The sequence below is a fragment of the Ruditapes philippinarum genome, unplaced genomic scaffold (genome assembly GCF_026571515.1).
Source record: "Ruditapes philippinarum isolate M1 unplaced genomic scaffold, ASM2657151v2 ctg1109_1_1_1_1, whole genome shotgun sequence".
Lineage (NCBI taxonomy): Eukaryota > Metazoa > Mollusca > Bivalvia > Venerida > Veneridae > Ruditapes > Ruditapes philippinarum.
In genome coordinates, this window is record NW_026858279.1 from 45,626 (window position 1) to 61,624 (window position 15,999).

The 15,999-nt window shown below is 34.3% G+C and overlaps 1 protein-coding gene across 3 annotated transcripts in view; it reads right to left on the minus strand.

The window, feature by feature from the left end:
* Window positions 1-10,983: 10,983 nt before the first annotated feature.
* LOC132752675 (isatin hydrolase-like) overlaps window positions 10,984-15,999 on the minus strand; it is a 33,021-nt gene continuing 28,005 nt past the window's right edge. For all 3 annotated transcript variants that reach the window (XM_060743039.1, XM_060743037.1, XM_060743038.1), the window contains exons 2-4: window positions 13,712-13,911; window positions 12,387-12,528; window positions 10,984-12,063 (exon numbers count right to left, since the gene is read on the minus strand). In XM_060743039.1, the coding sequence (XP_060599022.1) occupies window positions 11,515-12,063; window positions 12,387-12,528; window positions 13,712-13,896 (876 nt within the window). In that variant the 5' untranslated portion in view covers window positions 13,897-13,911 and the 3' untranslated portion in view covers window positions 10,984-11,514. The remainder of the gene's footprint in view (window positions 12,064-12,386; window positions 12,529-13,711; window positions 13,912-15,999) is intronic.

Consider the following 15,999-nt stretch of genomic DNA (forward strand, 5'->3'; position numbering starts at 1 on the left):
TATCTTCAACGGATTCCAAAATAGCTTTGAGTCAGCATTGAATATTTTATAGGTAGGAGGAATTAAGATCGGGTTATTTGGCAAGTTGTGTACTTTGGATAGCCCAAAAAGAATCAAAACAATGTTCATAAAACGATTGTTAATGTTCATGTCAACCTCTCAAACATGTACTGGTTTTATACCAGACATTTATAGAATTATTGAAAAATATGGCTTAACCTACGTGTTTATAAATTTCATAAACGATGCGATATTTCCTCCTTCAATTCAAGGGATATTATTGATATCAAAATTTATATAAATGCAGCTATGCTAATTTAGAGTGTAAGTGCGATAAAAGTTTAAAGAATCTTTACAAAATTCACAATCGTCCAAATTTATTTTATGATCCTGCCATTTAAATTCAAATGACTTTCCTGTATTCATATTTAAAGTACAATAATTATTAAATAACACCCATTTGAAAACAGCTCGTCATTATATATTTTGTGTGCATTTTCTGTACTGAATTGGACAGAATAAAAGACATCTAGAATTTCATATCTATTGCAGTAGTTTAAAGAGGGTAATTGGACACCGTGCACAACTTTATCACAGGTGTACAGATTCACCTATTTCATCACTATAGACCTTTTCACACTACAATATTAACATAGAAACGGAAGTAGCATTTCTCGAATAACGAACGAATAGATTTTATCAGTATTCAACAACCCCATTAACAATTTGATGTAATCTAAATGATTGAACACCATCAATTTAGAATAGTTTCTATGTTGATAAATAACCGATCTAAGTATGTAGCATTTACGCATCAATTCAAGGTCTTCAATATTTGAAAGACACCTCATGATGCATTCGATTCTGGCAAAAGAACCTTCGTGTATTTCTTTACAATATAAAAATGTTATTTTAAAAATAATTTGTATTCAGTTACTACATACTTTTCTCTTATACTATTTGTAACCGTCATTCTGTTTATGGCGATGGACATTGTAAAATGTTTATGCCTTTTGAAATAAAATCTTGAATCTTGCATTTATAAGCATAAGCATTTAGCTATCTCTTGTTGGTACTCTCTTGGTGAGGTACACTTCCTTTGATTATGTAGATTAGCAAGGTACGTAGTGTCAAACAGGTGGACATGTGACCGGTTATTTGTTGTTGTTTTTTCAGCCAGTTTTCAATATCATTCAACCGGAACGTTTTAGTACCATGACATTCCTAAAACGAACAATTATGAAAATCGTAATTTAATAACTTTTACATATACCTATCTTATCAATGCTCGGAATTATTTGTGTGAAGTGACAAATAGTGTGGGATGCATTTACCTTTATATGTGTCATAAAATGCATCTTATTTCGCTACCCATCTGATTAATGGTCTGAACTTCTATTATTAAACATATATGTGTTTGGTATGGTGGCTGATTTGGTTCATTATGCGTTGCGCTGTCGGTAGCGACAACGCAAGCTATATCTTTATCGCCTTTTCGTCTTGTCGCTAGCGACAACACGACAAAGCGCCAAACGGCATGTTGTCGCGCTGTTTGGCGTACATCGTAAAGCTACGGTCTCACTCCCGGCAGAGCCCAGGACCATCCCGGTAAGTTACCGGGATGATCCTGGACGATCCGGGATTGTTGCGGTCACACTTACCACGGCAGCACTACGGTAGTTCCTAACTAACCACCCAGGTTGCGCTCCGGATCATCAAGGCAGAGCCCAGGTGAAGCCTCGGTTCATGCCGGTGCTTCCCCGGTCGTTCCCGGATGACGCCGACAGAGCCCCGGTTGACCCAGGCAGAGCCTCGGGCGATCCAGGCAGAGCCCCGGTAGAACCCCGGTGGATTGAAAACGACCGAAAATGATAATTTTGATACATAATTTTTATTTAATATAATATCTATTGTTCCAGAATAGTAATTTATGATGATTTTCGTTGCCGGCAGAGTTACGAATGTAATCCATTTGTTCCGGTCGCACCCCGGATCACCCCGGACGTCTACCGGGGCTCTGAGAGACATATATATATATATTCCTTAGAACATTGACGAAACCTTGCCCACAACTCAACAAAATATAATCATTTGATATACTCTATATCATTTGCTGAATCTTACTATGTGCTATAGTATTTAATATTTCACAACTTTGGGATATTCTCATTAATAGTATAGAAACCGCTGTTTGGCTAAAATTTCATTCCAACTTCGCCTGTAAAAACCTGGAAAGAATGCTCGTGCATATCGACCGTGCATACGGTAAACATGTGTTTGGTATCAGTCCGAGTTGCATATCTAACAGTCAGTCAAACTCATCCATTTATTTTGGCGGCAACACCTTCTTTTATCCATGAATCATAATTATAATGGTCTCATTGGCAATGTCATTTCCGTTACAGGTATACAAATAAATATAAATAATTCAACGAAATCCAACCAGTGCATGTTCATTATTTAGATATTTTAACAAATAGAACACAAATTTGCTGGTATGAGCATTTTAATTAAGGAAATACTTTATTCAATGAACTCTTCAGATTCTTAAAAAAAAACTGATGACTAGGTATAATAAACTTCGTCTATTCTTTCACACCATACATGATTTAGTGTTTATTTTCTCTTTACTTATTTTGAATGTGAAGAAAACTGTCAAGTAAGTCACCTAGATAATCAATATACTCACATAAATATTCATACTGTAAATCAGCCAGATTCAAAAAAAAGGGCCAAATACTTTAAAATGTTGTCCTTGATCTTTGTATATATTTTTATCGTTTTTCTAGAAAATAAATTGGTAATGCATTGTACTATAATAATGATATATCATCAAATTGACGTAAATGTATTATACAATTCATTAGAAGCAGCATATTATACTTTAAATTTATGCTTGCAAAGGACAAGGGCTGTGTGTGTGTGGGGGGTAGCAATTTTTGCATGTCCCAAGCTAAAACCAAGATTGCCAGTCCTTTCATTCTTAATTCTGTCTACTCCTACTCGTTTTTTTTGACAATTTGGGCTATTTAAAAAAAACTGTGGATGGCAATAAATAAATCCATAAATATTATTTTTGATTTAAAAGTCAACATATTTTAAAATAATCTTTACGACAACAATGTCTAAGGGAATATTGTTTCCTACTATAGCGATATAACGATTTTAGATGCCCATTTAAAGCACAAAAATCAAATCAATAAACCATTTACGTTTTATCCAAATGATATTTAACATTGTTCAAGTGTTATCAAAATGGTTGGTTTCATGTCTGCAAAACGCACAATTTTACAGCCCATTATTATTTTAAACATGTCTGTAATCTGCAATCATTCCTCCGTAACGGGTAAATTTTATCAGTCGGTTACAATACACATAATAAACACAAGCTATAAAAGCTATTTTCCGACATAACAAGACTATCCTTTAACATGCAACAATAACCTGTATACATTTTCAAAATATTTAGAGACTCAGTCGTTCATCTGTGATAAAAGCTGTACATAATTAAGATAAATAAGCACATTTGGATAAAAAAATGAACCACAAACAGACTTAAAAGCATTTTATATATTCTATATACTCACTAAGCATAATTAGCAAATATTATAACAACAAGAGCTGTCACAGGAGACAGCAAAGCTCAACTAATAAAATATTGGACGCAGTAAGAAAGACAAAAGTATGAAAGAAAAATTAATTATGTATAATTATGTATCAAGTTATAGTAAAAAAATAACATTTGTAAACATAAATTCCAAGTTAAAAGGGATATAATACTGTAAATAGTCATGCTAGAGTTATGAACCTTGTCACATTAAGAAATAAGAAATATATATATTTGTTTGAAGTAGATACCTTAAAAAGTAAAGAACTTATAATATTTCTTAAAAGAATTCCTAAGTTCAAAGAGAGATAAATCTGAAAAAATGAAGAAGTAACAGTAAAAAAGTTTTTGGGGAGATAATTCTTGCAATATTGGTACTAGAGTTATGAACCTTGTCACATTACATGTAGTTTATGATAAGGAACATATATTTGATGTATGTAGTTGATCCCTTATTCAATAAAGAAGTAACAGTAAAAAATAATATGTTAAAGGAAAATTCTAAGTTCAAGGAAAAATAAATCTGAAAATATTGGTGCTAGAGTTATGAACCTTGTCACATAACATGTGGTTGATGATAAGGAACATATATTTGAAGTATTAAGTTGATCCCTTAAAAAATAAGAAGTAACAGTAACTAGAAATGTGTCCATAGGACACGGGTGCGCCCACACTCCACTGTTCTGTCAATCTTATGACTGTAGGTAAAATATTTTTTGGACTACATATGCCACAAGTTGAAAATTAAAACTCTTTTATGAAGGGTAAAGGGCAAGAACTTTACAAATACTGAATAAATCCACAAGCAAACCCCAATGTGCATAAGTACACTTGCTGACCAACATTCTCGTAAACTTGCAGGCCTACAAGGTAAATACTTTTTGAGCTATGCATGAACAAGTTGAAAATTGCAAATCTATACAACTGTAAGTCAAGGGCAATGACTCTAACAAACCTGAAAAAAATCCACATGCAAAGTCCCAGGTGCATAGCTTCCACAGTGATGTTGATCATTATTCCTGTAAAGTTGGTTGATTCTAACTCAAGCACTCAAAGAACAAATAACACAACATAATGAAACGGTTTTTACTAAGTCAAGGGCAATAACTCTACAAATACTTGATAAATCCACAAGCAAAACCCCATGTGCATAACTTCACATGCTGATCAACATTCCCGTACTAAGTCAAGGGCAATAACTCTAAAAATACTAAATAAATCAATACAAAAATACCCAGGTTTACAACTGCACATGCTGATCAACATTCATGTAAAGTTTCTAGGTCAAATACTTTTTGAGTTACGTGCAACACAAGTTGAATATTGTAAATTTTTACTAGGGCAATTACTCTAAAAATACTAAATATATCCACATGAAAATACCCAGGTGCACAACTACACATGCTGATCAACATTCCCGTACTAAGTCAAGGGCAATAACTCTAAAAATACTAAATAAATCAATACAAAAATACCCAGGTTTACAACTGCACATGCTGATCAACATTCATGTAAAGTTTCTAGGTCAAATACTTTTTGAGTTACGTGCAACACAAGTTGAATATTGTAAATTTTTACTAGGGCAATTACTCTAAAAATACTAAATATATCCACATCAAAATACCCAGGTGCACAACTACACTTGCTGACCAACATTTTCGTAAACCTGCAGGCCTACAAGGTAAATACTTTTTGAGCTATGCATGAACAAGTTGAAAATTGCAAATCTATACAACTGTAAGTCAAGGGCAATGACTCTAACAAACCTGAAAAATATCCACATGCAAAGTCCCAGGTGCATAGCTTCCACAGTGATGTTGATCATTATTCCTGTAAAGTTGGTTGATTCTAACTCAAACACTCAAAGAACAAATAACACAACATAATCAAACGGTTTTTACTAAGTCAAGGGCAATAACTCTACAAATACTTGATAAATCCACAAGCAAAACCCCATGTGCACAACTTCACATGCTGATCAACATTCCCGTACTAAGTCAAGGGCAATAACTCTAAAAATACTAAATAAATCAATACAAAAATACCCAGGTTTACAACTGCACATGCTGATCAACATTCATGTAAAGTTTCTAGGTCAAATACTTTTTGAGTTACGTGCAACACAAGTTGAATATTGTAAATTTTTACTAGGGCAATTACTCTAAAAATACTAAATATATCCACATGAAAATACCCAGGTGCACAACTACACATGCTGATCAACATTACCGTACTAAGTCAAGGGCAATAACTCTAAAAATACTAAATAAATCAATACAAAAATACCCAGGTTTACAACTGCACATGCTGATCAACATTCATGTAAAGTTTCTAGGTCAAATACTTTTTGAGTTACATGCAACACAAGTTGAATATTGTAAATTTTTACTAGGGCAATTACTCTAAAAATACTAAATATACACATGAAAATACCCAGGTGCACAACTACACATGCTGATCAACATTCCTGTAAAGTTTCATAACTCTAGGTCAAATTCTTCTTGAGTTATGTGCGACACAAGTTGAAAATTGCAAATTTTTACAAAGTTAAGGGCAACTAGAAATGTGTCCATAGGACATAGGTGCCCCCACACTCCACCGATTTGTCAATCTTATGTCTCTATAGGTCTTTTTTTTTCGCTGGATGTGCTCAAGTTGAAAACTAAAAATCGTTTATTAAGTAAAGGGCAAATACTACAAATACTGAATAAATCCACAAGAAAACCCCAAGGTGCTTAAGTACACATGTTGACCAACATTCTTGTAAACTTTCAGGCCTACAGGTCAAATACTTTTTGAGTTACGTGCAACACAAGTTGAATATTGTAAATTTTTACTAGGGCAATTACTCTAAAAATACTAAATATATCCACATGAAAATACCCAGGTGCTCAACTACACATGCTGATCAACATTCCTGTAAGGTTTCATGACTCTAGGTGAATTACTTTTTGAGCTACGTACGACACTAAAAGAGAACGGACGGACGGACGGACGGACGGAAGGAAGGAAGGAAGGAAGGACGGACGGACGGACAGACAAGGATAAATCTAAATGCCCCCCTATAGTGGGGGCACAATATCTCTTAAAATACTAAATAAATCCATACGAAAATACCCAGGTGCACAACTGGTCATGCTGATCAACATTCCTGTAAAGTTCTACGACTCTAGGTCAAATACTTTTTGAGTTACGTGCGACACAAAAAAAGGACGGACGGACAGAAGGACAGACGGACGTTCTAACGGGACGGTAAAAATGTGGCTAGCTACTCTGTTGTTCTCTCTATTGTTCTTTTTAGCCACACAAAAGAAAATAGCCACATAAAAGCATTATGGAATGGATGACATCAAAGATAAAGAAAAGTTACCTATTGTCCCTCTAGCCACATTTTTACTGTCTCGTGAGAGCGGATGGACGGACGGATGGACGGACAAGGGTAAATGTAAATGCCCCCCGCCCTTATAGTGGGGGCACAAAAAATTGTATTTTTAAGGAAAATTTTAAGTTCAAGGGGAGATAAATCTGAAAAATATTGTTGCTAGAGTTATGAACCTTGTCACATAAGGTGTGGTTAATGATATGAAACCTATATTTGAAGTTTGAAGTTGATACGTTAAGAAATGAAAAAAGTTAAAGTGAAAAATATTTTACTGCACAAAAACTTTAATCTGAAATATGGACGCCGACGCCGGGGCGAGTAGGACAGCTCTTCATATACTTCGTACAGTCGAGCTAAAAATGAGAGATTAGTAATGGTTCAGTTCTAAGACTGTCCCAATGATCAGCATGCTGTTTGATCATATATCAGTACAAGCAACCATGAAATTAAAAATTCTATAACATAAATTTTGTATGGTTTTATATTATAAATAAATTATGATGCTAAAATGAAGATTTATCAATTTTGTAAGTTCCAAAAAGCATTATCTATAACGATTTTACCGAATTTAATATTTTATGTAAATAAAGGGAGGTAATAAAAATTATTTTCTATAAAGTTTAAGGAAATTTTTTCAATAAGAAATGAATGCATATATTTTAATGATTACATATAATATGTACAAATTTAATATTTGCAGTACCTATTTAACATATTCTTCGATGTATAAGCATAATTTTATACATATATATAATTTCACTTAAGTGTGGTATACAACATACAGGATCTTTAAGAATATAAAATGACATATGCAAGCAACCTTTATTCAAATACCATTCTGTAGGGGTGTGGGGACCGAACAACTCCTGTTTATATACATGTATACAACAATTACAAGTACATTAGAAACAAGAGCACCGCATACAGGCGTGGCAATATACGCTGTTTTAAGTAAATAAAATTTAAAGTAATCAAAAATAATTTTTAAACAGAGAGGATACCCATTTACAACATTTGTCCAAAACATGTTTTATTCAATTATCAATATCAAGATTTATATTGATACATGCCAAAGAGCTATGCTTTTCAAGCATGAATACTTAGTGACAATTACGTATATATGCTACAGCTATCGCTGTGGAGTACAGACCCCAGAAATGTCATGAGTCATGCCCTTAAAAAAGTTCATATTATACCAGAAATTCAAAAGCACAAAATATAATTCCTAAAAAAATCCAAAAACCAAAATGCTATGCTCACAAATAATTTCCGTTTGTATTACCTCCCAATACCCCGCCAACAGACTGGGCACAGCCATTTTTTTAATATCAGTGGAATTATTTTTGGAACAATTGCAAGGTTCTGCTATGTAATAATATATGCTAAATAACTTAGCTCTGGGATTGTAACTTTACATAAGAATACATAATTATATGAAAATATGTTTTTATATCTATGTGACCCCAGGGGTAGGGCAAATACTGACAGAGGAGCATGTTTTATATAAAAAAAATTGATGTCAACAAGAAATACTGCATGCAAAATATCTAAGCTTTAACATAAATATAATATTTTTGGCTATATAAAAATTGTGATCTTATAACTTTCTTGATAAATTACCTTTAAAAATTGACATTTTATATGCCTCGTTTACAACTTATTGTTACTACGTGAATTTACATATCTTAAGTAACACCAGCTTCAATTAATACGCTGAGAAACTAAACATGTAAACAAATAGTAATTCAATGTAAGTTTATTTTCAATATATCAAGTAAATGCCAACCAGATATAAGTGAATTCATAAATACAAAAGCAAACAATACATTATTTGTATATTTATTATTATTGTTGTAGAAACCGAAAGTACAAAATGCCAAACTCATTGAGTCGCATTTGTTTAAAATTGTACATCAGTGGGCATATTTTAATAAACAAGAGCGATCAGTAATCACATGTGTCGCCTCATGATGGCCGATTTCATGTTGGGACAAATTTTGTGACAGACGGACAGACAGACGGACAGTGCACAACTAGACTAACAACTTTGTACTGATCATTCCTGTAAAATTTGGATAAAATTGCACCAGTAGTTTATGAGGAGTAGTCCGGACAAGCTTTTGTGTATCTGGCAACACACAGAAAAAAACACGTTTTTATCAAAGGGCCATAACTAGGCCAAAAATCATTCAACCGGAAAACCCGTGCAATATGCGCAAGGACTTGAGCTACAGATCAATCCTGTAAAGTTTCATTGAAATTGCATAAGTGGTATAAGAGAAGTAGTCTGGACAAACTTTAAAAATAAAAATTATTAAAGGGCCATAACTCAAACAAAAATCATTGAACCGGAAAATGCTGACAATATGTACAACTAGACTTGGTACTGATCATTCCTGTAAAGTTTGGATGAAATTGCACCAGTAGTTTATGAGGAGTAGTCCGGACAAGCTTTTGTGTATCTGGCAACACACAGAAAAAGAAACCTTTTTATCAAAGGGCCATAACTCGGCCAAAAATCATTCAACCGGAAAACCCGTGCAATATGCGCAAGGACTTGAGCTACAGATCAATCCTGTAAAGTTTCATTGAAATTGCATTAGTGGTATAAGAGAAGTAGTCCGGACAAACTTTAAAATTAAAAATTATTAAAGGGCCATAACTCTGACAAAAATCATTGAACCGGAAAATGCTGACAATATGCACAACTAGACTTGGTACTGATCATTCCTGTAAAGTTTGGATGAAATTGCACCAGTAGTTTATGAGGAGTAGTCCGGACAAGTTTTGTGACGGACGGACAGACAGACAGACGGACAGACGGACAGACAGACGACGGAGAAGTGATCCCTATATGTCGCCACTACTCCGTAGAGGCGACACAAAAATGGTTGTCAGACATATTTTCATTCATAATCGTACCAAAACAGACTTAATTTTCGTAATATTACACTCTGTTTATGTTTATTTCAATCCGTTTAAACTCCAAGGTTATTATAGATAATAGCCGAGGACGTTCCGCTTGATATTGATTTAAGAACTTTGAATGAGTCAGTGTGACCTTGACCTTGACCTGAGGTAGTCCAAAACTGTTTACTGCACATCATCTCAGTAGTATAAATATTTCTGCCAAATAGATTTAATTTCATACAAACCAGGGCAGACACAAAATTTTGAAACTGATACAAAACGACTAAGCGTGACCTTGAACTTGACCTGAGGAAGGTCAAACCTGCGCTCTGCACATCATCTCATTAAACAGTTTCAATTTCTTTCCACCGGTTAAAAAAATACAGACCGGACCCGAAAACTCCTATATAAGTCTATATAAATCAGTTAATTAATCCCCGGGGCGGGCCCAATTTTTAAGTTAGGAAGTCTGAACTTGTTTTCTGCACACCGCCTTAAGACCTGTTTGGTGTTGAAATGCATATACATATCCAAGCATTAACTAGAAACCGCATCGCTTTTAAATTGTGAAAGCTCGCTGATGATTGGCTGTGAAAGGTCACGTGTTGATGGCCTCCTATTGGTGCCCGGCAGATGACAATGCGTAGAGTTTATTAGGAGCTCATTTTAATCAGATTGAACCAATAAAATGATTTAACTAGAAAATCAGTTCGATTTTTAGGCACATGAAAATTTAACGAAAGATAAGCAACAACGTTGGTACTCCTGGGCGCAGTACCCTGCAAATATAATTAAAATGTGTTTTTTATATTCAGTCCGTTGTTTTAATTATCCATTAATTTATACAAGTTCAACAAGTTTATCAACTAGAAGCACGATGTCTTCCCATCAAGACTTCGGTCAAAGAAAAAAAATATCAAACCATAAGGACATAAAAGTAAAGTGTTCTGATAAATTGGAACATGTTTCAAGGTGATGTACACCGATATTGGAACTACGCGCGAACACTTTTTCAATTTCAAAAAAAAAAATGCAGATAACACATACAAAAGTTGACCATTACATTCCAATTGCAACTTCTAGGTTTAGGATAATGCCATCGAACACAGTATTAAGAATACATTTAACGATTGCGTTAATGTGGTCAAAACAAAACATGTAAAAAAAATAATAATTTAAATTCTGAGGTTTACTTCAATATATCGAATAAAAGTTCACCTAAATTTATAGATATAGAAGTAAACAGTACATTATTTATATACATATTATCTTGGTTGTATAAACTGAAAGTGCAGAATGTCTATGGAATGACATCAGTGGGCATTTTTAAATAGATTATGATTGTCAGACATATTTTCAATCATGATTTTACCGAAATAGACTTTATTTTCCTTTGGATGTCAAACAAATACATTCGTTACACATCATCAAAGATTACATCCTCTGTTTCTTTTTACATTTAAAACCACCTTCAATTCGTTTTAAGTCCAAGGTTATTATCAATAATAGCCGAGATCCGATTGCATTACATGCTTGATAAATTAATAAATGTACTTTCATATTTTGCATTTCAAAATCATAGGTAACATATACAAGTAAACTTTTTCTTTCACATTTATCTGAATGCACTGTAGATGACGAGACCAAAAACAATTGTAAGTATGAAATTGATAATGCTTGAACATAATGGCGACGATGAACCTGTCATACCATTTTCTACAAAAGTAGAAAACACCCTTGTAGGTCCCCCACTTCCGTCATATAACTTAATTGCAGCGACGTAAATGATAGATCCACTTTCCGGGATTAAGTCCAGATTCGCGACATTTTCAACGCCAGGAATATCCGCTAATCCGAGCAAAACGTGCACAGGATACGTCGTAGATCGTGCGTAATCGGTGGAAGGTGTGTCTACACCGACCACGTGGATTTGTCTATTTTTAATCAACCAGTCGATTGCATCTTCATGCCATCCAGGAAAATGAAAGGTACTTGAGTCATCAGGTGTTTGACTTCCGAACGTGAGCGTTTTGTTTGGGTATTTTGAGGTCCATCCAGAATTCATTATTACAACTGCTCCACTTGGAATCATTCCATTCCTGGTTTCCCAATCTTTCAAGTCATCGGTTATTACTCGGTAGTCGGGGTTTTTAGATACTTTTGTCTGTAATTTAAGTCATGTTTGAAAGGAAAAATTATTTTTGAATAAATGTGGAAAAGTCTTACATAATAAACAACAACTGTCGTTGGAAACAGACAAATGCCACCTATCATAAAAATACATACGTGAGTAGAGCTCTTTAACAAATAAAATAATATCTTATAAATAAAGTTAAGTACTGTATCGTCATAAAACTTTTTATGATAATTATGCAATGTTAGAGGTCTCAATTACATGATTGTAAATAATAAGATTTTTGCTTTGTTAATGTCTAACAATGTATTTAAATACGTGTTTTAAAAGTTAACGGTAATACTGTTCTGTACCTTTACATTAATTACAACTCCTGGGCCTACTAATTTTTCCATTGGAATTTGATGTTGTCTATTCTTTCCCTCAGCAAAGTGCGCAGGTGCGTCAAGATGAGTTCCTCCATGTTCTGCTGTTTGAAATGAGTTTGATTCATACCTGAAGAAGTGGAAGAACAAGAAGAGGTCAATGTTGATGATGAACACCACTAAATGTCACCCATTCTATATTTTTATTTGTACATACTGCAATATATCTCTACAGACTATATAATATTTGTTCAATAGACCGTCATTCTATAAACATGAACAGTCAAATTTCATTATCTCGAAGTCACCGGGAACGTCGAAATAAAGTATATAACAAAATGTCGAAGGAAATTCATAAGAGTTTATATCTAACAAAAAAGTATAAATAAAAAATAGGTATAATAAAAAAATAGGTAAAATGCTTAGATATTGTGAAAGAAAAGTGTGGATTAGATAGTAGAAATTGTACAAATTAACCTGTTAACAATTCAGATGTTAAACTAACTATGTAATATGCAAATCAGTAACGAAATACATTTCTGTCTATCAGACTTCCAGTAGGATACACTCTATATCACCCATTGTTAATTTTACTATTGTAACTGTATTCTAACGTACCATTCTCATGTACATAGCCTTTATTTTAGTAACTTTCATCGTGTTAAATTTTCGATATTCCTTATAGATTTCTACTTGATAACCCCGACATACTGACATGATGCTCTTACGGCGACCGTCTAAACCGGTTTTTCCCCACAAAAGCCGTAATCGTACAAGGAACCACGATGACTCTTTTTGACAAATTTGCAACCGGGATTCTACTGTGTTCGTTTAACACGGCGGTAAAAAGGTGTTACAGCGTTTATATGCGACAATACGGGGTCTTCAGTGCGTTCGTAGGGTGCGTCTACGACACTAAGGCAAATAAGACGTCCATATGGCGTCCTCATTGCAACTGCAAGGACATCCTGGAAACGCCATAGGCACAGTTAGAACTATTTGATCCTAAGGGTCGTCATAGAATCGCCAGGTACATGTCAAACAATTCATTAATGCTCGTATATACGGCACGTGTTTCGGTGTTCACAGAGTTTCAACCACGACATGGGGGCCTAAGGGTGTTTTAGTCCAGCGCGCATTGGGAAAGCCGTTCCTCGGCGTTTGTTTTGTGCATGTTTAGAAACGCCGATCTCAGTTTGACCCTACGACGAACGCATTAAGGCCGGTATGACGGGGTATTACTGATTTGCATAAGGTTTATTTGTTGTCTTAAAAATGCTATGAATGATCCTGTAATTTTGTTTAATGATTACCAATATCCATTTGCGCTTCTGTTACGGGAAAGCACAGTGAAGTTGTATTTGGGGTTTCCCGGCCAGTATATTGTACTTAAATCCTGTACATGAGTAAGGTCAACCACCTTGAAATCTACGGCATTCACAGGCTCCTCGTTAATGACTGATAACAGCATCAGCGTTAATATCAACGTAAAATGCATTGTCCTTCTCAAAATCTGAAAATAAAAAATGCGAAAATGCTTAGTACAATATTCTAGCAAATATTTGTATCCAAACATGGAACTTGAAATGGCGCCATTATATGTATAATTGTAATTTACACAACAGTGAAACCTTAAGCACACTAAATATCTTAACTGGTCTTTCCGTTTTTTTTTTTCAAATCTGGACAAAACCGTTCACTATTTGTTGAGAAATTTTAAAATAAGTACAGGTTTGCACTGGCCGAATGGTTAGAATCGGGTGTCTCCGGCAGGCTAATGGGTTAATCAATTTTACAACTACTGTATGTCACTGCACAATTTTAAACTAAATCACGTCTACTTCGAGTTAATGCTTAATGAGGGTCCATCCGCCCTTTCGGGCACAAAATGCAGCTTTCGCTGTCGAGTACGGACCCCGGACATGCCACCAGTCATGCCCTTAAAGAGTTAATTTTGAAGCACAAAGTGGTGATAATTTACCTCCATGCAATTTCCACGGAGTATTAGCCAAAGATATGAATTTTTGAGCCAAAAGTAGGTCACTGTACGGCGGTCAATGAGAACCTAAATGTACAGTAACCAGTGGCAATATGAAAAGGTAGCCCTTAAAATGGCTGTTGGTGCCAGCAAAAGGCCTGCCTTACAAGCCGTTTATCTGTACTAGGGGCTCACGCACCCTAGCACACCATCCTCGTCGTCTCAGCCTACTTTGTAGGGCCAGTCCCCGCGGCATTAGTCAGGACATCGGCAACTAACTTCATGCAAACTAAGTTACTAAACGTTACCCCGAGCTGTAGAGAACATGCGAACTTGCCGCCTTAAACGTAGCATTTGTCCTTCAATCCTCTGCCGATGCCCTGTGCCTTCTCAGCGACGTGCACGCTCCGAGGGGAAGAGAGAAGTCACGTCTACTTCCAGAACGAATTCGTAATAAATAATACTTTAAGTTGAATGAACTAAGTTTGTAATATATTACACACAGACTCGCAATTAATGATGCACTAATTTCGTTCATGTTTGACATTTAATAAGTCTCTTTATACTGAAAACATGTTTGACATTGTCAATTGAAATTTCTTTATTCTTAGAAAATCACCTGTATCTTTCTATCATTGAAAATCTTCCTTTTTTACAGAAGTAATGGTTGTAAACAAGCGTAACTACGCAGTTACACTCTAACTTATTTTAGTCATGTGTACTTTATGAGAAAATTGTCTCCATTTAGTTCAAGGATTTGAATTTCTAAAATTATAATTTAATACCCATTAGTAAAGGAAATGCACGCCTAGTACTGTTGCCTAATATAAAAAAACCTATTAAACTGTTTACATTGTGGTTGCTGAAAAAAGTTGTTTGCAACGAAACGTCTGCTTAACTAATATTCAATTTAGATGATTCAGTAAAATTTAAATATATTTGTGCATTAGACTCTAAAATTGAAAAGAAATATTTTTCGTAGGCGCGCATAGTTTTTTAAATATACGCTAATAAGGAAAAACATTTAAACAGCTTAAAATAAGCAATGGAGGATCGACTGTAACTGTTTAAGACGTTTTTTTTTTCTTGTTTTATTTTTGTTTGTTTGGTTTTTTTTAATCACGCAAGGTGTTTCAAATATAAAAGACGTTAGACAATAGATCAATGTATAAAATAAGGTATAAAATGATGGTTAAAAGAAAAGGCGAACTTTTAAATCAATCATAATAAGAAATATTGAAAAGCTGCGTCATTCTAACACAAAGAATTATGGCTCTTTTTTTTGGAAAAAAAAGAAGAAGAAAACATACACATTTCAAATGAAGTAAAACATTGTCTGTTGAAATTTTTTATAATTATTTTTCAAGTTTACAAAACAAGATACATACACCATTAAAACGGAAGCTGAGAAATTTTTGTTCAGACTGATTTTGTAGCTTTGATGAGCTACATAACCCAATTACTTCTGCTGAAGTGGAATTTATTATTCAGAAATTAAAGAATAACAAAGCCTGTGGCATGGAATATTTGATAAACGAATATTTTATAGAATGCTGTGATATACTCTCTTAAGTTTAATGCTATTCTAAATTCTGGACATTATCCAGTTGAATAGTCAAGTGG